The following is a 22900-nucleotide window of genomic DNA, read 5'->3' as shown; positions in this document are numbered from 1 at the left end:
AGGTCATGACTTGAGCACCTCCTACAGTTTGTCAGGAGAAATGCACTTGGTGCTCTCTAAAGTGAGCAGAGGTGACTCAAGTGTTCATACTCAGTACCTAGGGATGAGTAGTTTTGTTTTTCTTTAAAAAAAACAGAAAAGCAATTCACGAGGAGCACAAGTGGGTAGCAGTGATCGGGCATTGAACCTAACCTGTGAGTCTTGGATCAGCACAGGTGGGCGAGTGGGGGAGGAAGTAACACGTGAGTGAGTAGCGATAGCAGAAGGGAAGGCAAAAGGCGGGCATATGCTCTCCCCTCTGTGGCCTGGCCTTCCTGTCGCCTTGTAGGACAATACGGCAGGGGCGCGAGGGGAAAAAAACAGCCTAAGAATGAAACCTTCTGCTCTGTGATGGTTTTTACAAACACCATCTCTGCTTTTTATCAGGGTTTGCCCGGGAGCTATTTTTAGAAACAGTCGATCTCTGGTGACTGGGGTAGAGAGGAAAAAAGATGAGGTCAATGGGCAAAATACTTCCCGTGAGGATGGCTGAATTTATCCCAATGGTCTCGCGGCGTTGAGTGGTTAGGATTGTAAATTAGGAGTTAGTTTTAGATGTAAAATTATGTTTTGGATTAAGGCACGATTAGGTTACGTTATGGGGACTTTAATGTTATGTATGTTTCAACGGAATACATTCACAGAGATGGACGTTCTTCATGAGCATGTAGACGGCGCCCTCTACAGGCCACACGCACCTTTCACTGGGAGCTCTGGATTGAAGAAGACAAGCGCAAATAGAAACGAGGTGTCACCAAATATGCACTCTCGTCTCGTCACACTCATTTCTTTTGGCTCCATTCGCACCGCGGCAGCCTGACCGGCTTTCCGTTGGGGGGGGGGGGGGGGGGGAATAAAAAATGGATTTGCTCAGAATAAACAACACTTGGTAAGCTGCCTTAAACTCAACATGTGGGATTGTCCACAGCACAGCTTCACAGGCCAGCATGCAATTGGAAACTCGCCGTCTAAATCTCTCGTCGTGCAAACAAAAGGCAACAGAAGCTCGAGAAAAGAACACTTTGTCGCGTCATCTGGCTCGAAAAACTCAACATTCGTCTGTCGAGTGCACATCAGTCACATTTGGTAGCGAGCAAATTTACACAATCTCAAGTATGCTTTTGGAGGAACCTCTCACAAACGACGCCTTCAAATGAAACAGCCAACTTCCTGTATCGGGTGGACAAGGTGAAATTTTGATCCTGCCCACAATTTCAGAGAAATATTTCCTGGCACGGGCCTCTACATCCACCCCCACCCCCCCGTGGCGTCTCCAGAGGCTCCGGACAACAGACGGGTCGCAGCGAAGCCACATTTCAAATCCGGTGTGCAGATGGACACAAGTGGCGGTGCTGCTAAATCCTGCGCCACTTGGCAACACGGCGCCAGCAGGCCGAGGGCAGCCATGCATCATCATCATTACATTTAGGGCTGCATGGCTTAGATTAGGGCGTTTAAATTTGGGGTTAAAGGGAGGGTTAAGGGACAGTTATTGTTTGTGTTTGATAAGGTTTTAGTGTTCATGGGTTAGTGTGTCGGGGTGATGGTCAGGCTCTTGAATGACTCGTCAATTAAGCTGAACTAATTTCCCCCCTCTCCACGGATCGCGGGTTTCCCCACCTGCCCGATGCCGCAGGAGGCCCCATGTGTGCGCCCCTGCCCTTGCACTACCCTCGGAGTGACGGCCATAAACGGGAGCTCATCTCATTGCACAAATGGCGGCGTCACCATTTTGCCCGCTCAGCACTTAAGCGTCTATTCTTAGCTCCTCTCGGGGCTCCTTATCATTATTTTACCTGACGGCTTGGTGACGGCGGGGAGGTGAGCTCGGGGCTAGCTGGCTGTGAACTTTCGTCACGTCAGTCCGACATATGACGCGCTTTGGACTTTGGGAGGTCCTGCTGGCATACAATTGGAGAGAAGAGTTCGGTAAAGATCCGAAACCACGAGGTAAAACAATTGAACTCGATGTTCGGCTCCCCTTCTGTTTGGGCAACGCACCAGTTTGTCTTTTGTTGGTATTTGTCACCCTCTGTTGCTCAGTTTGGATATTGCAGCCTCTCATCCGGTAGGGAATCATGTCCACTGGACTGTAAATGCCAACACAGTAATTAATCCACACAGTCTGAGCCTATTGATTAACATATCAAATCCTTGCCACGACAACCTTTTATACTTGTTACCTGCCTTTTTTTTTGCACAGGCGATAAAATCAGGAGTGTTTTAACGACTGTTGTAGGCTATTAAAAAAAGAGGCTCGTTTCAAGTCGAAGTTGTGCGTGCTGTGCTGTCGGGAGGGAAGCGGGCTGCAGATGGCGCTGAGCGCGGCCGAGCCGGGCGGGCGGCTGCCGCAGTGGAGCGGCAGATGGCGGAGCGGCGCGCTGATGGATGTTCTGTCGAAAGCAGTCGACGAGGAACCTGCTGCTTTCACGCACACGCGCGCGCACGCACCATGATGGATACCGTGTAGGATGATTTATCAGGCATGTTTTTTTCCTCCATATTTTTCCGTTTGTACCGGGGAAAAATCTAATCGCTGTTTCATCAATCACGGGAATGTTCATCAATTAAAAAGTCGTCTTAATCAAACTACAAATGCTGACTCCCGCACTAAAATCCTGCCTTATTCATCAAGTTTCTTCGAAAACTTTTGCAGAGTCATGGTGCAGATAAGAGCGTACAGAAAAGTGATAGTTCAATTGAAACCTAACAAACTTTCGGGAACGTCTGGGTTGCAATTGATGTTTTTCCCAGTTCTTCGTGACTATTGCCAGTATACGCAATAAAGTTTAACACGATTCAAAAAGTAATCGAAGGTAATGTAAATTTATGACCCAGTGCGAGCAGCAGCGCTTACGTGAAGCTGTTCGCATTTGTGCCACCAGAGGCCGCTGTCTCTCTTAGACCAAAACTGGAAATCAATCATTTTGCTTTCATCACATTCATCCCCATCTTCTCAGAGACTCTCATTTCGCCACAATTAATCCAATTAAGTGTAATTTCAACGAGTTGTCAAAGCAGACAAATGGATAATAAGCATTAGCGGCCTCACATTCAGATTTTTCTTCTTCTCGTGACTGCTATGCTTGGCCTTTGAGAACGCCCGCTCGGCATTTTTTTTCTCTTCTCCGGCAGTGGTGTCTGAGATTAATTACGGTCATATAAATACTTGAGTGAACTGACAAGCAAACTGGGTTGTAACCGGGTCGGATCCGCTCGTAATTTGCCTCATGAATCATCCGCGTTCATTTCATTTGCTGCCAAAAAAGGACACCGGGGAGTCCAGAATATTTGCGCCACCGCCGCCGCTGCGCTTCCTCGCCTGTCGTGGCGCTTTTTGTTGGCTCGTGATGTGATGATATACGGCGTGGCGTGTTGTTGGTGAAAGTTCGCTAACTTTTGAAGGGACCCTGTTAGGGGGGATTTTAGTAAAAATGGCCACTTCAAATTAAAATGGCTGATTCACTTTCAGGCATGGGTCCTTGAGAGTTTTTGGTGCGCCCTGTTACGAAAGACACGCCCACCTAATTTCCCGCCCATTGCTGAACTGGAGTCATTTGTTTAGGGGTGCTGAAAGTAAAGACATTTTCATCAGGATACACAGGCTTGCTAAGTTTTCAGGGATGTTAACGACTATATGCTAACTGCTAACATGATAAAGCAAAGATGTACCACAGATGCTACCGCTAAAGCACTACATGACAGATAGCAGCAGACGCCGCCTTGAAATAGACAAGTTTATTCATGGTCATAATGAATGATGATGATATTAATAATTACTCATAATTATAATAATAACGTTAATGTCATAATAAATAGAACTCTTCATCTGAAGCACGGAAAGAGAAGCATACAGAAAGAGAAAGAAACAAAACACAAGTAGAAGTACGGGGTAAGAGAGGAAAGGGGGAGACATTTTTTTCAACCTTTCAATATAGCCATTTAACATTTTTAAAACATTTTTTTTACCTTGAACATTTACAAAACGCAGAAAGCGATAAAGTCTTTAAAAAATCCTTATAAATAAATTTGCTGTTTTTTGAACAAAATACACATTTTTTGGAGGAGGATTTTTTTTTTCTTGTGTTAGGATGAGGTGGGGAATGGGGGTTAATATGTACAGAACAGGAAGAGTACAAAAGGTCGGGGGGCACACATACTGGGTGGCGGTCACTTTGGGAAGGGGGCCCCGGTTGTGTTGGGGAGCGGCTACCTGGTGGGGTGCCACCTGGTGGAGCGGAGAGGAACAACCGCCGCTTTGGCGTCACACGCGTCAAGCGTCGCAAGCTCGCTCGTGTGGCTACAAAAGGAGTGGAAGACCAGTCGTCGGAGTCGCGGTTCTTTACAAGCGTGTAAACAAACAGCAAGTTTGCCGCAAAGCATCAGTGAAAGTGGCGAGCCGCGGACGCTGGATAAAACTGCAGACGTGAAAATATACAGCGACGATATGCTAATGGTTAAGATTTGCATTTCAGAGAGCTACGGAATTGGTAAAATACAAAACAAAAAAAGATTTCGAGGTGCTTAACAATATTCAACAGTAAGAAGCCAACACAATTTCACTTTTATATCGAGCAAAAGCTTTACAATGAAAACGGACTGGCGTTTTTTGTCATAAGAATGAACATCTAGACGCTTTTAGTGAATAGTACATTAATAATGACTAGATGTGAAAATATGAATCTATACTATGCTAATGGATAACATTTGGATTAATGATTAAAGCTGCTTGACCACCTTTAATTCAATTTATATACAACAGTAAGAAAGCTAACATCAGTTCACGTCTTCGTTTATGTACAGTACATTCGTAAAAGCCTCGACAATGGAAACAGACGATCACAAAGAGATTTCCAGCCATAAACTGGCACATCTCGCCTCTTTTAGTGGCTAATGTGGAATTTGCGGTTTAAGAGGCTACGGAAGTGGTAAAAAAAAAAAAAAAAAAAGCTACTTTTACACTTTAAAACGTACCCGTTAAAAACTGAGATGACAGATGAAAATACTTTCTGCTATTAAACTATACATTTATTTTGATGCATTGACTGATGATGCAGCAGCACATGTGAAAATATACATCTATGCTATACTATGCTATGCTAATGGCTAAGATTTGGATTTCAGGTGTCATTGAAACATATTCTTTAAAGCTGCTTTACCGCTTTTAATGGAAAAACGATCCAACAGTGTGAAGCCATGCATCGGTTACGTGCCTTGACTTAGAAATCTTTCCTTCTCGATCAGAGAAAGGCTGATCAATAAAAGCAGACTCGAAGACTTGCGATTTGCGGACCTAAAATGGTACGTTTATAGGCTAATGCTGTACAATAATAATGGTCGTCTCTGTAGAAGCACTGACATTACACACTAAAGTATTTTTTTGTTTTGTTTTTGTATTTAATACAGCTGCTACATGAACCACCAGGCTAGCCTCGCAAATGCAAAATTTGGTCTTTTTTCCAAATTTGAATTCATCGCCATTTGGTCTTCCGGAAAACAAAATCAACGACAAAGGTACATGTTGTCTCATTTGCTAACAGTCTTGCTAACGTGTGCGCGTGAGTGACATCGTGTGGTGGTTGCGGGTAGTGCATAGATCATCGGCGGAGGACACGCGCGATGCGGGCGGTTGTTCATCTCCGCCTGCCCAGTCAGACACTCGATTGGACGCTGCACAGGAAGTCGTCCTACTGGACAGGAAGTGTCAACGGGGAGGGGTTGGGGGAGGGGGTCTCATTGTTTTTGTTTTTTTTGACCAAAACAAATCAATTGTGTGGAATAAGGGGCGGTTTTCCTGAAGGGGAATTTGAGCATGCGGCCGCAAGCCCTTTAAAGGTATCGCAACGGTATACTCACACTAGGACAATCATTCATTCACTTTGTGGATTAATTATCAAAGTAGGTTTGGGGCTTTGGCCTTCGAGTGGCCCGGAAGCGTAGTTGGAAAAGCCTAGTGTGAGTTCACCCATAGCTGGTTATCTCTACTCTGCCCCCCACCCCCCCAAACGCCCATGGGCTAGCATTAGCATTAACGGGCGCTCCCGCCCGCTGGCTCGTGATCAAAGAGCTCAGGCCGCGCGTTCAAACCCCCACAAAGGACAGACGGAAGAAGCCGGAAATTGGGTGGAATTCACTCCAAAAGGAGGTGAAGTCCTCCATTGTGGTCAGAGAGGAGGGGGTCGAGGTTGGGCGGGGCCACACAATCACCTTCAATCATAGAACACATGATCACATGTTACAGTAAATATCAGGAGCATATTTAGTGGGGGGGGGACTGAAATCTAAAGGGGGGCGCTTGTGTGGCCGCCCCATATACTCCCTGACATCAGCACAGCCCATAGAATAGATATGTCTATATATTTATGTACAGCAACGTAAAGAATCCACGCAGAGAAGAAAGAGTACATTCAAAGAACGCAACCGACATTCTCCGGTTTCCACACCTTGGACAGCCACTCCTCGTACAAATTGACAAAGGTTTGGCCACCGCAAAAAAACTGACAAAAAAATCAAAGACCCCCCCTCCGAGAAACACACAACACAAGCACGCAAATCGGTACTGGCGGAGGCCACGTCCTCATGTACGCGTCCCATTGTTTCACAAGAGACATCTTTACAGCAAAAAAAAAAGTGAAAATAACAGCAAAACGTCAAAATACTCACAAGGGCCGCACTGAAAAGTAATATACACTTGGAAGATAAAAATCTGATATTTTTTGTTGAAAAAATGTTTGGGAAACTTGCATATTATTAAGAAATTATGTCATTTTTTTGTTTGTTTGTTTTTTGTAAGAAAGAAATTCCAAGAAAAAACGGTGTGGTCTTTACGAGAGAAATTTCCATGGAATAAATCAAAATATTTTTTTAATGATAATATATTTTCAAAGACAGAAATAATGGTTTTAAATTTGAATTTTTTTTGCAAAAAAACTTCAAGAAAATTTCAGAAGTCTAATTTTCTTGACAAAATAATTTTTCAAGAAAGAAAATAGTTCTTTCACAATGGCCCCCAAGACTAAATCAGTATTTTTTTCAGGAAAAGCTGTTTCTTGAAAGAAAATCCCATTTCTTCCAAGAAAAAAAATCAATATATTTCTTTCAATATGTTTTTCATCTTCCATCATTTTTTGCATGTTGTGTTCATGAAAATGTTTATGTTTCTTAAAAAAATGAGATTGCACAAAAAAATTATGAAAAAAACTCAATGAAAATTACGTTAAATTTACGTTGTGAAAAATTCTGTTTTTTCTAGAATAAAGGCCTATTTTTGGAGGGAAAAAAATAACTTCAAGGCGAATGAAAAGTTCAAGTTTAAGGCAAAAAAATCCCGCCGTTTGCGTGTGTAGGAGGGTACTTTATGTAAAAATGAACAATTGTTTTTGGCAAACTTGCGTGCATACGTGCGGACGTGGCCTCGGCCTCTGCGAAACCTCGTCAGGCGGACGCCGCCAGTCAACATGTCCTCTGGGAAGTCCCGACGTCGGCCAACCTCCCCCGACTCGCCGACGACCGACTGTCCAGTCCTCGGCCGTGGGCGGAACCTCTGCCACCGGGGGGCGCCGTAAAACAAAGGGGATTTCGTGGAGTGCTGCCGGCAGGAAGTGACATCACGACAGCGTCCACGGGGAGGAAAAAAGTAAAGGAGGAGGAGGAAGAGAAGGAGGTGCAGGTTCTCCCTCCTCCGCCACATCTGGCCGCCTGTTCTAGACTCCCCCGTAAAACATAAAAAGACATTTGTACATATATATATTTATACGCCTTTATACACACACGTGACAAAAGTATAGAAAAATAAAATGTTTTATAATAACGGGACGCCTCTCATCTGAACTCTTTTCTCTCTGTCCCTTTTCTTGGCCGGCCGGCCGCCCCTAAAAAGACGGTCGGCCCGCGGTGGTTGGGGGAGGCGGCCGTCGATGCTCCTGCCGCCGGTTTGTATGCCTCCCTCCCGTCGTTACGTCTGCGATGTCCAACCGTGATGAGCGTTGCTTCCTCTTCCCGGCGTTTCCTATTTACTGCACGTCACACACACACAGAACACACACACACACACACAAAATTAGACAAAGATTTGACAAGAAAAAAAAAAAAAAGATTTTAACATTATTTTTCAATTTGTAAATATTAAATTCGAGAAACATTTTAATACTTGTTTTAGATTTAAAAGTGCTTTTGAGGAAAAGAGATTTTATTTTGAGGATTTTATAAATATTTCAGAGACTAAGGTTTCAGATTTTTTGAAAAAGGTCTTGCATGCAGCGACGTCGATGAGTTGCAAATGTTTTTGGCGGTTTTGCGCGGTGAGGAGCCCATTTGCCCCACCCCACCTCCGCTTGCGAGAGTACCCATCACAGCTTTTTTTTTTATGCCGGCCCACTTTGCAACTTTTTGTGCTCGCAAAGTGAAAAGTCTGGCACGTGGCGCCCCGGGACTGCCGTCAGCGTAGACGGCGGCTAATCGGCGGCGACGGCGAGCCGTCCCCGTGTGCCTCCCGTCGGTAAATAAATCAAGGCCGGAAGTTCGCTGCCGCTTTGTAGTGCCGACGTTCCGCCCCCACTTCCCGAAGTGTCCACCAGGAGACGAAGTGACGCCTTCAATCAGCGTCCGCCATCGCCAACATCTGCCGCCGAGCCTCCCCGAGCCTGCTATGCTAATTCGCAGCAATTCCAAGCAACTCAAACGGCCGAGATTGGCTCAGCAGAAATCGCTACATTAGCCGGCCAAGCTTTGTAGCGCTAGCTTTTTGAGCTGAAAACAAAACAAATTGTATTGAATGTCACAGATTTGGAAGAGTGAAAAAAAAAATGTACAAGAAGAAACATTGATGCGAATCCTACTGATGAGCAGCATACTCATTTACAAGTCATTTGGAGAACCAACAAACACAACTTTTCTAACAAGCAGCTCTTCTAACGGCTTTATTCGAACACACATCAAGTTACTTTAGCTCACACATTGACAACATTATAAGGTAACAAAATATTTGGTGAACTGTTAAAATAAATCTACCTTTGCCTCAAACGTACCGTTACATATAGACTAATACAGATAGAAAACACGTACTATGTGTGAGTACATTTAAACATGTTTATGTACAATTTCTGCTACATTGCAGTACATTGTAGCTTTTTTCCCATTTTATTTTGGAATAAGTATAAATCTTGTCGGCGGGTCGATAAATATTCTCAGCTTGTGGATTTGAGCTACTGACAACTAGAATGGGCAAACTGCATAAAGAATCATTGCAATAACAGTTCCAATTTTGACCTACAGGGAGAGTCGTTCGCCCTGTTCCAGAGATAGCTCATTCGACATTGTGATTTCCTAGGAAGTGATTAGCCCACTCTACTTCTCATACTTGCATAATCATGTACAAAATGACGACCAAAATTTTGTTTCAACATCCATTATTTGCAAGCATAAAAATGTCTGGCATTTATATACACGCGCGAGGTTGCGAACAATTCCTCGTTGAAAATAAACATCACAACAACAAAAAACAGACCCCGAAAAAAAGCGGAGGCAAAAAAAGGATGAAGGCGACAGAGTGTTTGGAAAAGGCGGCGGTAGAAAAGTCAGTTGGGGGAGGAGCCTTGTTTCCTCACTGGGGGTGGGGGTTGTTTTTTTTTTTTTCAAGAGTTCTTTTTTGTTGGTTTTAGTGTGTGTGTTTGTGTGTTGTTTGTTGGTTTTAGTAGGGCGTGAAGCGACTGTAGCCTCCTCTGTAAATGCTAGCCTGCAACATCAAAGATGAAAAAGGACCAATCAGCATCCACGTCAGCACTCGTTTGGACGGACGGACGGGCGGACGGATTTTGTCCTCAAATTTCCTTCCAGTCATCACACTTGACAAAGATGGTGACGGGGACAAAAGCAAAAACTGGGATTTTTGTTTTTTTGTTTCTAGTTAAATGTTTAGTCAACTCCATCTTTTATCTTTTTTTTTTTTTTTTTTTTTTTGTAAATTTAGCAAATTTTATTCTCGGAAAATTATGATTATTCAAGTAAGATTATGTTTTTTTTTCTTTCTTTTCTTGAGGTTCTTTCTGTCTTTTTTGTTACTGTCTCATTCTTCCCTTTCTTTTTGTCATTAATTTTTTCTTTCCCTTTCTTGATATTCCTGTCTTTCTCTTTCTGTTCTTTTCAGAGCAGGAAGAAGCGAGATGTCGACAGAGTTTTAACAGCGGATGCCTTTCATGTGGGGGTGGGGGGGGAGGGGGGGCAGGCGGAATGTTCCAGGAGCGCTGCGGGACCTCAGCCTCGAGTCAGGCTCACATTATCTAGGACACGCACACACTTGCACAAAGACTAGTCCTACCGCAATTAGGAATCCAAAGCCAATGTCTTCAAAGGCTCCTTTTACTGTCTGAAACTTCCACACAAAAAGATTTCCAACCTCAGACGAAATCATTATTATTATTATTTTGTTGTAGAAGATTTTCTAAATGAAAACTAATACGGATATTTTTAGTGGGGATTCCAATATCATGGAAGGAAATTTGGAGGAAATCGCCGAAAAAAATAAATAAAAGCAGCACATTTTTTAAAAAAAGGCAATAAGATGGCGTAATTAATGAAAGCTTTTAGCTAGCAGCTGCACCGGAGGGGAACCCTGCGCTTTTTCAACTTGGGAGGAATGCATGCACGCATGCCAGCCGGATGTCGCTGATCACTCTCAAAAAAAGCCCCCCCCCCAGCTGCCCCACCCTTTTTGGGCTCCGCCCCCGTTTGATGAACTCGCCATCCAGCTCATAAGCAAAAAGAGAAAGCCGCCATTTTGTTTCAAATGAAAGCAACATTTCCGTTTGTTGTTGTAACTTTTCATCTTTGATGTTTCAGGATAGCTGCAAACGCTAGCTAAAAACAGACATTAACGCTCCAGCTTGGCTCGATGCACTGCTGTCAAAGTTTGGTACCGCTCACACGAATAAACACCGCTTGGGTCTTTATTGGTGTGTGCGTCTGTCCCTCGATAGGAGGGTGTGTTTGTGTGCGTGTGTGTGTGTGTGTGTGTGTGTGAGTGAATTGTTTGTGTGTGTGTCTTTCTGTTCCCATAGTTTGAGTTTCTGCAAGTATGCATGTGAATGTCTATGTATTATGTATGTGTGTGTGCGTGTATGTGTGTGTGTGTAGAATTATAATAAAGTGAAAAAGAAGTGGACACAAAATTGAAAAGCCTATTTTAATCTGGATCAATGTTATTCACACCTGGTGCCTACCAATTGAACTAACCAACAAAATCAGAACAAACCTCCTTCAAATGTTTTTTTCTTGTAATGTTACATCCACTTCTTTAACACTATGCACACTCTGTGAGTGTGTGGCACAGAGACACAAGGCGATGAGTTTGAAGGCGATGAGTTTGGGTTACGGGGGCCTTACCATGGTTCCCACGCTGTACGTGGCGGCGGGGCCGATCGTGTGGTGGTAGGGGTCAGCCGTTGCATAGACTCTGCCGTAGCTGCAAGAGAGCGCGTAGCAATTGTGTGTTAGTGACACGATGCTTCATGTGATCAGACAAAGTCTAGATGAAGCAGCATGTGGCTCCAGGTTCATTTGTGGGAGGCCACCAACCAGTTTTTCCCTGTCAGGCCGCACAAACCAAATGTGCCATCATTGACGTTAGACAAAAAGCAAAAATGAGAGAACCCGGTCACGCTTGGAGGTGCCCCCCCCTTCCCCTACCAGCTTTTCATCATGGCCGGTTTGGAACTAATCCTCGCGATTTTCTCTCGCAAGCGGGACAAGACGCATATTTATTTACTTTCCATGTTTCCTCCACTCGGTCTGTGGCGAGCAGATAAGACCGGCCGAGGAGCGAGGGCGGCAAAAAAGAAATTATTAATAAAAGGGCGGAAGTCATCCTCAAGGAGACGACTTCCAACGGCAAGCCGGTCGGCCCTTTAGGAGCGTCGTGAGTGAAGGTCAGAGAGGCTATCTGGAAGAGCGGCACATGCTCTTCTTGGCAGCTGCTCTTATCTTCAATTTAGAAAGCCAGAATGAATCTCACAGGAGTGAGTGACACCCAATCGGGGGTCAGTGGACCCCCGCTGGGAGGAAACGTCCTCAGCATGTCCTCACATGGGTTCTGCTGGACCAAAATGAAAGATGCTGATGGAAGAGAAGGAAGCCCAAGAGAAGGAAGAGCAGAAAAAGATGCAGGAGTCAGCCCACCAATGTGGCGAGAAAGCGAAGCGTTGAGAGCGTCCGTCATGCAAACGCGATCAATGGCTGGGACGCAAAATTTGATCCTCACTCTTTGCGACAATCAACGTTTCCATGATAGGCTCTGTCGTTTAGTTTTCCTACACCGCAGACAAATTTATTTATTTTTTGTTCTTGTCTACTAAGCGGAGTCGCACGCAGGTTGTATCCTTTGCGCTCTTTTGCATTTTCTGGCTGCTTTCCCAACGGGACGCAAATCAAACAAACTGAAACAAACAAAGCGAGTTCTCCGTAACAATTACACGAAAAGTCTCCAGAAAATTGAATGAGGGAAAAAAAAGCAGCGGTTGCACTCTGGTCCAATTTGTGATTTCTGCTTCCCCGACTGATAAATGTTGACAGTGCGGATATGATCTTCATCCTCTCAGGTGCAAACGTGCACGCACACGCACGCTCCTTATCAGCAAACACGCTCAGGCAATCGTTCACACGGCACATTCCCAACATGAACATCAGCTCAAGTCCTGCAAGGTTACTTTTTGCTCTTCTTGTTCTTCTTGCCTTATTTTCTACTCGGATGTCAGAGAAGTCCAGAGAGCAAGACATTTGTGACATTCGCCTGCTGGAGTCGTCAAAGTCTCGCACAGACCTGTTTTGTCTGAGCTTCCAAACAAAAAACTTTTGACTGGACTGCTCCGTTAGCTTGGCTAGTGGCTAGCAAGAAGACGGTGACGCTCACCTGTCGCTGTAGGCGGCGGTGGTGGTGGGCTGGGCGAATCGGTACGCTGCGTAGCCACCCTGGAAAACACAGACCAAGAAACGTTTTCAAACAGCAGAGGGCACCGATCCACACGTGGCTCCTACGTGCTGGCTGATTTCACTCGCAACTGTGGTGGATTGATCATAAACGAAAAGGTCATGGCATCATACCATATTGAATCGACTCGTAATCTGGCTGAGTCAAACCGAATCGAATCGTTACACTTTTCATTCATTTGCAAAGTGAGGCTGCTAATTAATTAAACATTTGACCGAGCAGCCAAATTTGTGGCATTTTGAGAGCCAGGAGTTGCCCGCTGCATTATTAAACATCCTTTTTCTTTCCTCGACACGCCGCCGGCCGACCAATCGAGTAAGACGGCGGCGGGAGTGGCGGGGGTGGCTGGGGCGGCTGGGGCGTTGTGACGGAGGGTGTTCATTTGCCAGAGTGCGGAAGGAATTAAGGAGCTCATTGTTGGGGCGCCGCACTAACTCTGTGAAAAATGAAGCTGCCTAACTTTTTTCTATTAGCGGCCGCCCATCTGGGTCCTGCGCGCCGCCGTTCAGGTGCAGTTTAATAATGCAGCGCCCGTTCATTTTCAAACTCCCAGAGAATTCAGGCCAGAGGTTCATGCTGAGCCCTATGGGCCTCAGCCCTCCCGCTTTTCCCTTTGGGTTTGTTTTCCCGCAGGGGACAGGAAGTGGCGGGCGTACGACTTCCTGCGGGACGGCCACGCCTCGGGACTGATTACAACTGCAGCCGCAAACGCGGGGCCATAAATCATCACCGCCGGCGTTGTCAAACCGCGCACACGACAGCGCAGCACATTTGTTATTGTGTCGCGGCGGGCGTGCACGAGACGCGCACGTGTGCACGCATTAGCATACGTGACATCTGCGGGGGAGATTTGTGCTCATTTGTTAGCAGGTCAGCAAAGGGAGACGCTCACCGGCACAGCGGCTGCGAGCCCATCACCACGACGCTGGCTCGGCTCGCCCGCCTCGGCATTGAGGTGAAGGCGGCCATTTTGCCTTGCAAGGTGATGCGTCTCAAATTCAGCGCATATTCGCCACCTTAAATTTCTGATCATAAAACAAATTGTGTGATCTTGTAGTATTGTTGTGGAATGGCGGCGTGAGTGAGCGTGTGCGTCGACAGGCCTCGCCGGAGCGACAGCTTTGCTCTCGTTATCAGAACAAGCTGGACAAACACAAATCGGTCACGCGCGGTGGGTGTCTGCGATAAACAGCGGCGACATCGCACCCTCATCGCGGTTGGCAGCCTGTGAGTGTGTGTGAGGGTCATATAGTATCTCTGGCTGTTCACTATCAGATGCTTCCAGCCTGAAAGTGAGAAGCAAGTGTCATCTTCCTCTCGCAACAACGGTGCTGTGGGGTACGCTCAGAACCATCGGCCCCACCCTTGCTGGAGAGAGGCAACAGTGCTAATTTGGCTATTATCTCCCCCTACCTCCCCCCCCATCAGGGGCCGTGCTCACCCCTGAAGCAACAATCGCCTGCACAAACATCTCCACGGCCTCTTATCTTTGGCCGCCCTCGCTTATCTCCAGTACGGCTCTGCCTCGGCCCGCGTGAGTCCCGCACCCTCCTTGGGGGTGAACTAGGATACCCGGGCCGGGGCCCTGCAAAGCGCAAAACGGGAAAGTCGAGGCCGCTTGAGCTGAGGGGGTCTTAAATGTTCTTGGCAGATTTCTTGGCACAGGCGACGCCGACTTAATCGCTGCCCAATGCTTGAGGGGGATCGGGTTATTCCCTAAGGGTCCCTCCAGCCCCCCCACCCAGAGTGTACTCACGTAGATCTCGGCGCCATAGAAGCCGTCTTGGTACACCACCCTGCGAGGGACAAAACGGGACCGCATTAGAAAGCACTTCTTCGACTTGAATTGAAATGCCAAAATCATCGAGTAATTGCATCTTTCTTTCATATGGATAATAATAAAAAAGTAAAGGAAAAAAAAATCCATCAAAATACATTTGTTGTTCAGTTGTGCATTCAGTTTGATTCCATCCACTCACATACTTTGAATCAAAACAGATTTCTGATTCAAATACATACATATTTACATACACACACATGCGCACACACACAGACAGTGCGAGATAAGAGGCAAAAGCGAGTGTCCGTGAGGTCTCTCAAAGCCGAGAGATCAGCTATGCAGTGGGCGCTAATGCTATCTTGGCTCCCTGAAGCTTTGGAGTTTGCACACACAAACGCACAGGCACACACGGTAGCGGCAAGGACACGGCGCCCACACGGAGACCCTACAGCACTCACCAAACACACCAAAGTGAACACGAGTACCGGGGACACGTTTGCTAGGACACCGAGTTAACCACCGATTTAGGCACATAATGTCTCGTGGATCACCTCGACTTTGCCAAGGAAGCCATTTAAAAAACAACAACAAACAAACAAACCCAAATCAGTAAGTGCTACTCACGCTCCGTATGCTGGGATGGGTGGTGGCGGCGGGGCCGTGCGGAAGGTATTGTAGACGGCTCGCCCCCGACCTCGCAAATGGCTCCCTCTGTAGGCCACGGCCGTGCCCGTGGCGGGGTACGGGAAGCCCGTTACTATGGAAACACACAAAAGACAGATTGTTGTGGTGCTGCGCAAAGTAAGTTTGATATATCCATGCATTGACATTTGACTGACTTAATGCCCATTTTCTTTTTGTACTTTTGAGGCCAAGCGCAGCAGCGATTAGCGTCATTATCGGTAACGGACGTGAGATTGCCACTGAGCTGGAAAAAGGTGAAGGTGACGAGATGTTCACAAGCTCCCCGCGGGGGAAATGAAGCAGATGGGCCGGGACGGCCCGAGCCCCCCGCTCCCCGTCCCCCGACTCGGCCGACCTCACGGTGACCCCCATCTCCCAGCCATCTGGGAGCGGCTCGGGCCAATGGCGGTGGATGGCCGAGCTCGGGGGTGAAGGACGAGGGAGGGTCGCGGGCCAAGTGGGGCTCAACGTTGCTGGTTAACCTTCAGCCGGGTTACCATTTGAATGGAACGCCACCAAAAATCAAACATAGCGTACCGTAGCAACATTTACAGACACATTTCGAATATTTGTTCGATAAAATTTGAAATCAGCCATTCTCTGTGCTGATTGGTCACAGCCAAATTTGTTCCTGCCCAATTCCACAAGCAAAACAAAACTGTAACGATTTGAAGACATTTTCCAAATCAATATTTCTGATGAATGAAGTATGATGAGTTTCATTGAAGTGTTGAATGTTTTGCTCACGTATGAGACAAATATTGATTGTGAAGGTACACCGCACGGCAGCCCGCCACTGGCGCCTCGTCCTTTCTCATCCTGCCACTCTCTCGCTGTCGTTCCGCCACGCTCGCTTTCCAAGTGAATTCTCCGCGGGCCACTTGAGCCACGGTGCTCCAGCGCGGCCAGCGACATCTGCACGGGCTGAGTTAATAGCGTGTGTCTGAAGCGTTTGGGATGAACCGTCCGCTTGCTGTCCGAGCTAAACTCCAGCGCGTCACTCCACCTCCAAGTAGTTCCACATCACTTTTAAAAACAAAAGAGAGGTTTCACAATCCCTAGCATTCGCCCAACGCTCCATTAGCCGGCGTTAGCTTCCTCAGTGTAGCCACACAACGCTAGCAGTCTTTTATCATTATCACTGACAATGGCATCAAATTAAAGCTGAGAAATTCCTCGTTCATCAACTCAAACTATTCATTTCATCTATCCGGCACACCAGTGGCACTAGGGAACACATTTCCATCTCTCTCAATCACCCTAACCTGTTGCACAATCCAACAATGTTGCTAGCAAAAATGTTTTTGGTTGGTTTTGTGTGAGTGCCAAATTAGCTCATCTTTATCTCATTATTTGAGTCTCATTTTCACTCAGGCAACAACCACACGGTTACATCTTGGCTAATAAGACGGTGACCGTTCAGCTCAACATCGTGTAAGTTCAGAAAGATTGCATCAGATGTGCGCTAACGCCAATGCTAACACCGACTCAGCTGTGTGAGGGGTTGTTAGTGCGCTATGTTGGTCGCTGGTGTGTCAGCCGGATTGGGCCCAAACTGCTTCATTGCATGAATATTCGTATCTCATTTGTCTCAGGCGCTGGCCACATGTTAGCACTAACAAACCACAAGCAGCCCGTGTTAATTTATCCAACCCGGCAAGATGTTCATCTCGTTAGCATTTGTCGACGTGGCCCGAAACGGGCTGTTGTTCTTTTATGTGTTTGTTTACATTGGTATGGGACACGCGTGCTCTGATGTATGCAAAGGTAAACTCATAACGAGCCGGCGATAGGCTACGCTGCCTCAATAATAAGCCATAAATCACGCCGCTGTCACAACGCAAAAGTCAAACATTCTCCAGGCACAAAAGCGAGGGGGGAAAAACTGCATTGTGAAGAGGAAATAAATAAAAAAATTAAAAAAAGGTCAGAACATTTTTTAAAAATTAGCAATTAAAATTAGTATCCAATTTAATTTTAATTATAAAAATTTTGCTTTTGGGTCTCTGTGTTTCACTACAAAAGTAATTTTCATTTATTTTTTGTTCCTGGGTTAGGGTACATTTTTGACAGTTTTTGCTACCAGTTTCATTCTCTCTCCCCCCCCCCCCCCCCAAAAAAAAAGTCGGTGAGAGTTGACTGTGAGTTTTACAAGGTGCTAAGCGGCAGCTGGCGATGTTTTACGGGGTAGATACGACTAACGCAGGCATTTAATCTGCGCCGGGGACCTCCGAACAGCTTCATCTCATCAAGGGTTGGACGTTTAATTAGCCCCCAAACGTACACTCCGACAACGAGAGGATCCGTCCACGTTTATGAAGACGCCAATTAGCCTTCTTTTCTTTTCACAAGTCCTCCCAATCTGAGGGGGAAAAAAAGGGGAACTCCTCTCGCTGCCTCCTTTGTTAGTGAGCCTGTGGATTTGCGCGGGAGCTGTCCATGGTCCCAAAACACAACCAGCGGTTGCTTGAAAGCAAAATCTCGGACTTTCTGGTCATATTTGGTGACTGGCCCATGAGACCCTTTTTTTTTTTTTTTTTTTTGTCTTATCGGTACGAACATCTCGACATTGTTTCGTGTTGATGGGTGAAAATTTTCCGTGCGCCACGTTATACACATCCAGCCAATTTTGCTGATTGCTAAAACTGGTGTCAGCGGTGGATTTTTTTTTTTTTTGGGGCGGAGGCGACTTTTCAGGGGGCGCTAGCTAGGGCTACCAGGAGCGCTGCACTGTCATCCGTCATTGCGGCGAATGCTTTTGAGGACAATAAACCTGTAGCGGCTGCGTGGCCCGCCAATGGAGACGAAGTGCGCTGTCAGCCGGCCGCGATTTATGGCCCCCAATTTGGGCGATCTCCCGCACAGAAATGAGCGCTGATAAAGCGTGATTAATCGCCATCGCCGCCCCGCAGACGCGCCCCAAAACCACATCCATTTTTTTGGGGGGTTGTTCTTTTCGGGAGGTGGATTCCAGCAGCGCGACGCTTTCACTTGCTCCTTGTAAAAAGCAGCCTCGTCTTTTTTTCCGCCCTGGCCAGAGTAGTCGAGACCACTTGAAAAATGATGCGGCCATAAATCAGACGGCCCCGCCTGGCCGCGGCGGAGGAGCACACTCTCGCTGATTTATGACAGTCTTTGCGTTTGTGTGCAAGTGTGTGCGTATATGCGTGCGGGAACGTGCGTGTAATGCTGTGTCAACGGCCGATTCATTAGGTACATTGTCCAATCACGTCTGTTAGAGGAGCTTCATCTTTAATAGTTTTAAAGGCCACGCTAACGATTTAAGAGCTCTCGTCCGGTAAATATGAGCGCCAGGAGCTTAATATCGAGTCACCATATTTTGCATTTTATCACCAGTTATGATGCAGTTTGACAAAAGGCAGACAAAAGACTGTGACTAGTTGGTGAACCTAATGAATTGTCCGACGTACGCGTATAATGATGAGGGCGGAGCGGGGGCGGGGTCACTCGGTCGCGGCAGGGCCATAACAATGAGGGACGAGCGCTTGTTCCCGTCACGCCGGCTTATTTAGCGTGCGAGCGTAACGCTGCGGAGGGAACAGACACATTTTAGTCTAATGAGCAGGAAGGAAAGACGCTCGTTAAAGAGCAGCGCCGTCACTGCCGCCGCGCACTCAGCACTTCCTGCAAATGAAGGCGGCGTTCGGCCTTCATTAAAATGCAAAAGGCTTCATCGCTCGCAAAGATGGCGGCCACGGAAAAGCTCATCATGCGCAAACGCTAGCGCCTTCTGCCATCGGCTTTGGGTCTTGAACAGGGTCAAGCCTTGGAATTCCTGAGTTAGGGATTAAAATCAAAGAAAGGGTTGTTGCCCCCCAACCTTTTATTGGTCTTACAACCGGTCCAAAGCAAATCTTGATGTGGATCTCTCGCTTGTAAAAGTCAATCTTTGGCGGCGGGCAAATCCGTCAGTATGCGCTCGTCGTCTTGTCTGATAACGCCAGCATACGCTCTTCAAATCTTTTTTTTTTTTTCGCACAGTCGGCGAGTCAGAGAGAATCGGTGCTCATTGGCTGCTGCTTATCGGGTCCTGGGAGGCGAAACTTACCGGCATACAGCTCGGGACCGTAGACGGCGCCCACCACCGGATTCAACTTCCAACCTGTGCACAAAAACACAAAAACACCAGTGACACATGAAAGGGACTTTCCATTCTCATTGTCACCACCAAAACCTGACTCAAATTAGGTTTAGTTTCTAAGAAGAGTTGGCGTCTTGTGTTCGCGCTTGAGGTGTGTGTGCGCACTGACCGTTGGTGTAGGGGTTGGCCACTTTTTTGTTGGTCATCACTCGCGCTGTGGCGTTGTTCACCTGAACCACAAAAACAACAAGAACCACATCACCGGCAGGGAAACACAACAAAAATTTAGGCCACATGCAAAGACGACGTCAGAGCGTGCAGGCGAGAAAATGCCACAAGAACATAATTTGGATCAGGCCGGGCAAAACCACCAGCATTTTTGAGATTTGCAATTGAAGGATTATTATTATTTTTTTTATATTTGCCCAACCCCGATCCAGATTCACAAACACCACAAAAAAAAAAAAACCCCGACAGCAACTACAAACGTGCGTTGACTGACGACGGCTTTTCCTGCCAACGAGCTGGCGTCTGACGGCTGCTAGCATGCACTCATCATGCACGCCGCCATCGTCATCATCCTCATCATCATCAGGATGCTGTCGTGCTGCGAGGAACAAGACGCGTGAAGGAAAAAGAGAAAGCACCTCGATCTTCCGTCCCTCTACGATTGTACCGTTTAGTTTCTCCCGTGCGCGGTCGGCGTCTGTGCTCGTTTCGAAAGTTACAAAGCCGAAGCCCTGAAGACGGCAACGGCGGCGCCGGCGGGAGGAAGAAAAAGAAGAAGACACAGAAAAAGGGGAGAAGGTGAGCAGCCACGGTGGCAAGTTGGCAGATTAATTAGCAGCAGTTAGCAGAGAGCAAAACACAGCAAAGAGGACCCGGCTGACAAAGCGGGTCCGGCTCGGCCCAATTAAAGAGGCGGAATGTCAGGAAAACAGGCGCCACGCTCTGCTAATTAACAACATGGTGAGAAAAGACGACGACGACCAAGAAGAAGAAGACATCTCTCAGCGTTAGCTGTAAACACACGGTGCGCTAATTAACGTTGTCGGGTGAGAGGCAGCAAGGTGATGTTTGCGTCGGGCCTTTGCGACTCACTGAGGTTTGGACTTTTGGCTTTGACGTCCAATCGCAAAACTTTGGCCACGCACAAGGATGAAAAGTGGAAATGGTAAAACTTCCCTGTCAAAAACAAAACACTTTACACGCATAATTGCAATTCATTTTGGGTCTCTGTTTTGCTTCAAAGTTCTTTTGTTTTTTTCAAACGCAATCTCACACAAGCTTTACAAGTTCATCTTTCAAGGGAATATCTGAAACTAGCCTACGATGTCTGTTTCAAATACTTGCTGTGTCTTTCTAGGGATGGATTCTTGAGACTTTTTTTTTGTGGGGCTGCTCAGGATGTCTAACAGACGAGGCTGATTTTGTATAAAAACTAAATAAAAAAAAAAATCTAATTTTGTACCAGGTTTCACAGCCATGGTTCAAACGTCCGCTCATGCTAAATGCTAACGCTAAAAGGAAGCAAACAATTCTAATTGATTGGGCATTGGCAGGAAGCTCATTAAGGAGTCTAACAACGTCGTGAGCGGTGGGACGAAGGGAGGTGGTGAAAAATAGCATATTGACTTGAAAAGGCAAATGCAACGTTGCCGCCCCCTCCCTTCCGACCAGCAACGGCGGCCAGCTTTTCCCCGGGGGAGGGGTGAGGGCAAAGCTATCACTTGGGTGACTTATGTTGCGGCCAACGCAGAGCCGACTTGCCCGCCTGCACCTGGGCCACCTTTCAAATATCATGCTGGACTAACAAAGCCTTCCTTCCTGACCTCAAAGTGGCTTTCTTAAAACAAACAAACAAACAAACAAACAAGGAAAAAAACAAAACAAACAAACACATTTTTTGACTTCCTTCCTTCTCGTTTGAATGTTTTGCCAATGTCGGCACCTCACTTGCAGCTATTTTTGTCCCGCCCAGCACCCGCCGACCAATCTCAATTTGCGGCGAAGGTAACACAAGTGGGAAACGGCACAACGGGCTAGCGCTTGACCGGCCCGGCCATTGGCGGCATCCGGCGTAAATCCGGCCGGCCCGTCCTTGACGGAGATAAAGCAACGCATTGAAAAAAGTAATTGAGGGCAGAATGAATCCTTTGGACATCCACCTGAGCGCCGTTATCCCCTCCATCTCATTTTCCCTTTCGTCACACACGCGCGCACGCACAGAAAGGAATAATTAGCTTGCAACGGGTCCCGGCCGAGCAGCCATTTTTCAAAGCGGACAAACATATTGAATGCAAATGGCTTCATAGGAAATAGATTGTTTATGAATGTCCCGCTAGCTTCATTATAGAAACGAGCGAGGCATGCTGGGAAATGTGCTTTGTAAGGCACGAACAGGTTGATGTTAGCACATTTCCACAGCAAAGTGCTGTTTGTGTGACGGTTGCGCTTTGGGGGCCAAAAGGCAACTTTTTATGCTCAACCATTGTCTTTTTTTAGTCCATCATGGCGAAGTCATCGAGCGAGCGAGTTCGGAGAAACAAGACGAGAGCGCGTAACGAGGCCATGAAGCAGCTGGCGGTGCGGCCGACTCACCTTGGATCCTCGCTCGTTAAAGATAATCTCCACGTCTAAGATCTTTCCAAATTGCTGCGGAACACAAAAGGGGAGGGGTAGGAAATTAGCAACACGCCGCTCAGTCTTGACACACACAACAAAAAGTCAGGAAAAGCAGACTTGAACTTTATTTTCAATATTCTTTATTTTTGACAGTTGCACTGCTTTGTATGTCGCGCGCCCAGATTGGAAACGGCTGATTGGATGTTTTTTTTTTTGAGCTGCTATTTTATCAAAGCTGGACAGCATTCTGTCTATTTCTCACAATTACGTGTTTTCATAACGGTTCTAACACTGCATATGTCCTCTTTATGCCTAAGTTGAGTCCATTTGTTTGTTTGTGTGTGTGTGTGTGTGTGTGTTTGTGTGTGGGTCTGCACTGCAGCATTTCTGCTTGTTGACTAGTGAATGCAAGTGTTCTTTTTATTCTCCTGAGCCTGCGGCGGAGTTCGGACTTGTGAAGCGGCCGCTACCTTTGCTCAGCTATCATGTAGCCGCCCCCCCCACGCCTCCCTCCCCTCCTTTTTCATCATCTTTGTTTGGACGCTGGCACAGTCAACAGGAGCCGGGGCGGCCCCCACGGGAGGCCCGAATGAAAGCAAGAAAATAAGCGCCACTTTTAATTGCCGTCTGCGTTTATTTGCTTTCAAGTCTTGACGTACGTCAGCAGACAATTTTTGTATTTTCAGACTTT

General features: G+C 46.7%; 1 protein-coding gene across 2 annotated transcripts in view; it reads right to left on the bottom strand.

Moving 5' to 3' along the window:
- Positions 1-3762: 3762 nt before the first annotated feature.
- Positions 3763-22900, bottom strand: part of LOC125984205 (RNA binding protein fox-1 homolog 3) — a 116456-nt gene continuing 97318 nt past the window's right edge. Inside the window, exons 6-15 of one of the 2 annotated variants that reach the window (XM_049746163.1) lie at positions 22186-22239; positions 20232-20324; positions 19754-19814; positions 19552-19605; positions 15423-15555; positions 14775-14814; positions 12941-12999; positions 11419-11497; positions 8367-9772; positions 3763-8054 (exon numbers count right to left, since the gene is read on the bottom strand). In XM_049746163.1, coding sequence (XP_049602120.1) covers positions 9728-9772; positions 11419-11497; positions 12941-12999; positions 14775-14814; positions 15423-15555; positions 19552-19605; positions 19754-19814; positions 20232-20324; positions 22186-22239 — 618 coding nt within the window. In that variant the 3' untranslated portion in view covers positions 3763-8054; positions 8367-9727. The remainder of the gene's footprint in view (positions 8055-8366; positions 9773-11418; positions 11498-12940; positions 13000-14774; positions 14815-15422; positions 15556-19551; positions 19606-19753; positions 19815-20231; positions 20325-22185; positions 22240-22900) is intronic. The other variant, XM_049746162.1, reaches the window with a different exon arrangement.

This window comes from Syngnathus scovelli, chromosome 16 (genome assembly GCF_024217435.2).
Source record: "Syngnathus scovelli strain Florida chromosome 16, RoL_Ssco_1.2, whole genome shotgun sequence".
Lineage (NCBI taxonomy): Eukaryota > Metazoa > Chordata > Actinopteri > Syngnathiformes > Syngnathidae > Syngnathus > Syngnathus scovelli.
The sequence above is the reverse complement of the archived record's forward strand: the minus strand, read 5'-3'. Positions and strand labels throughout refer to the sequence as shown.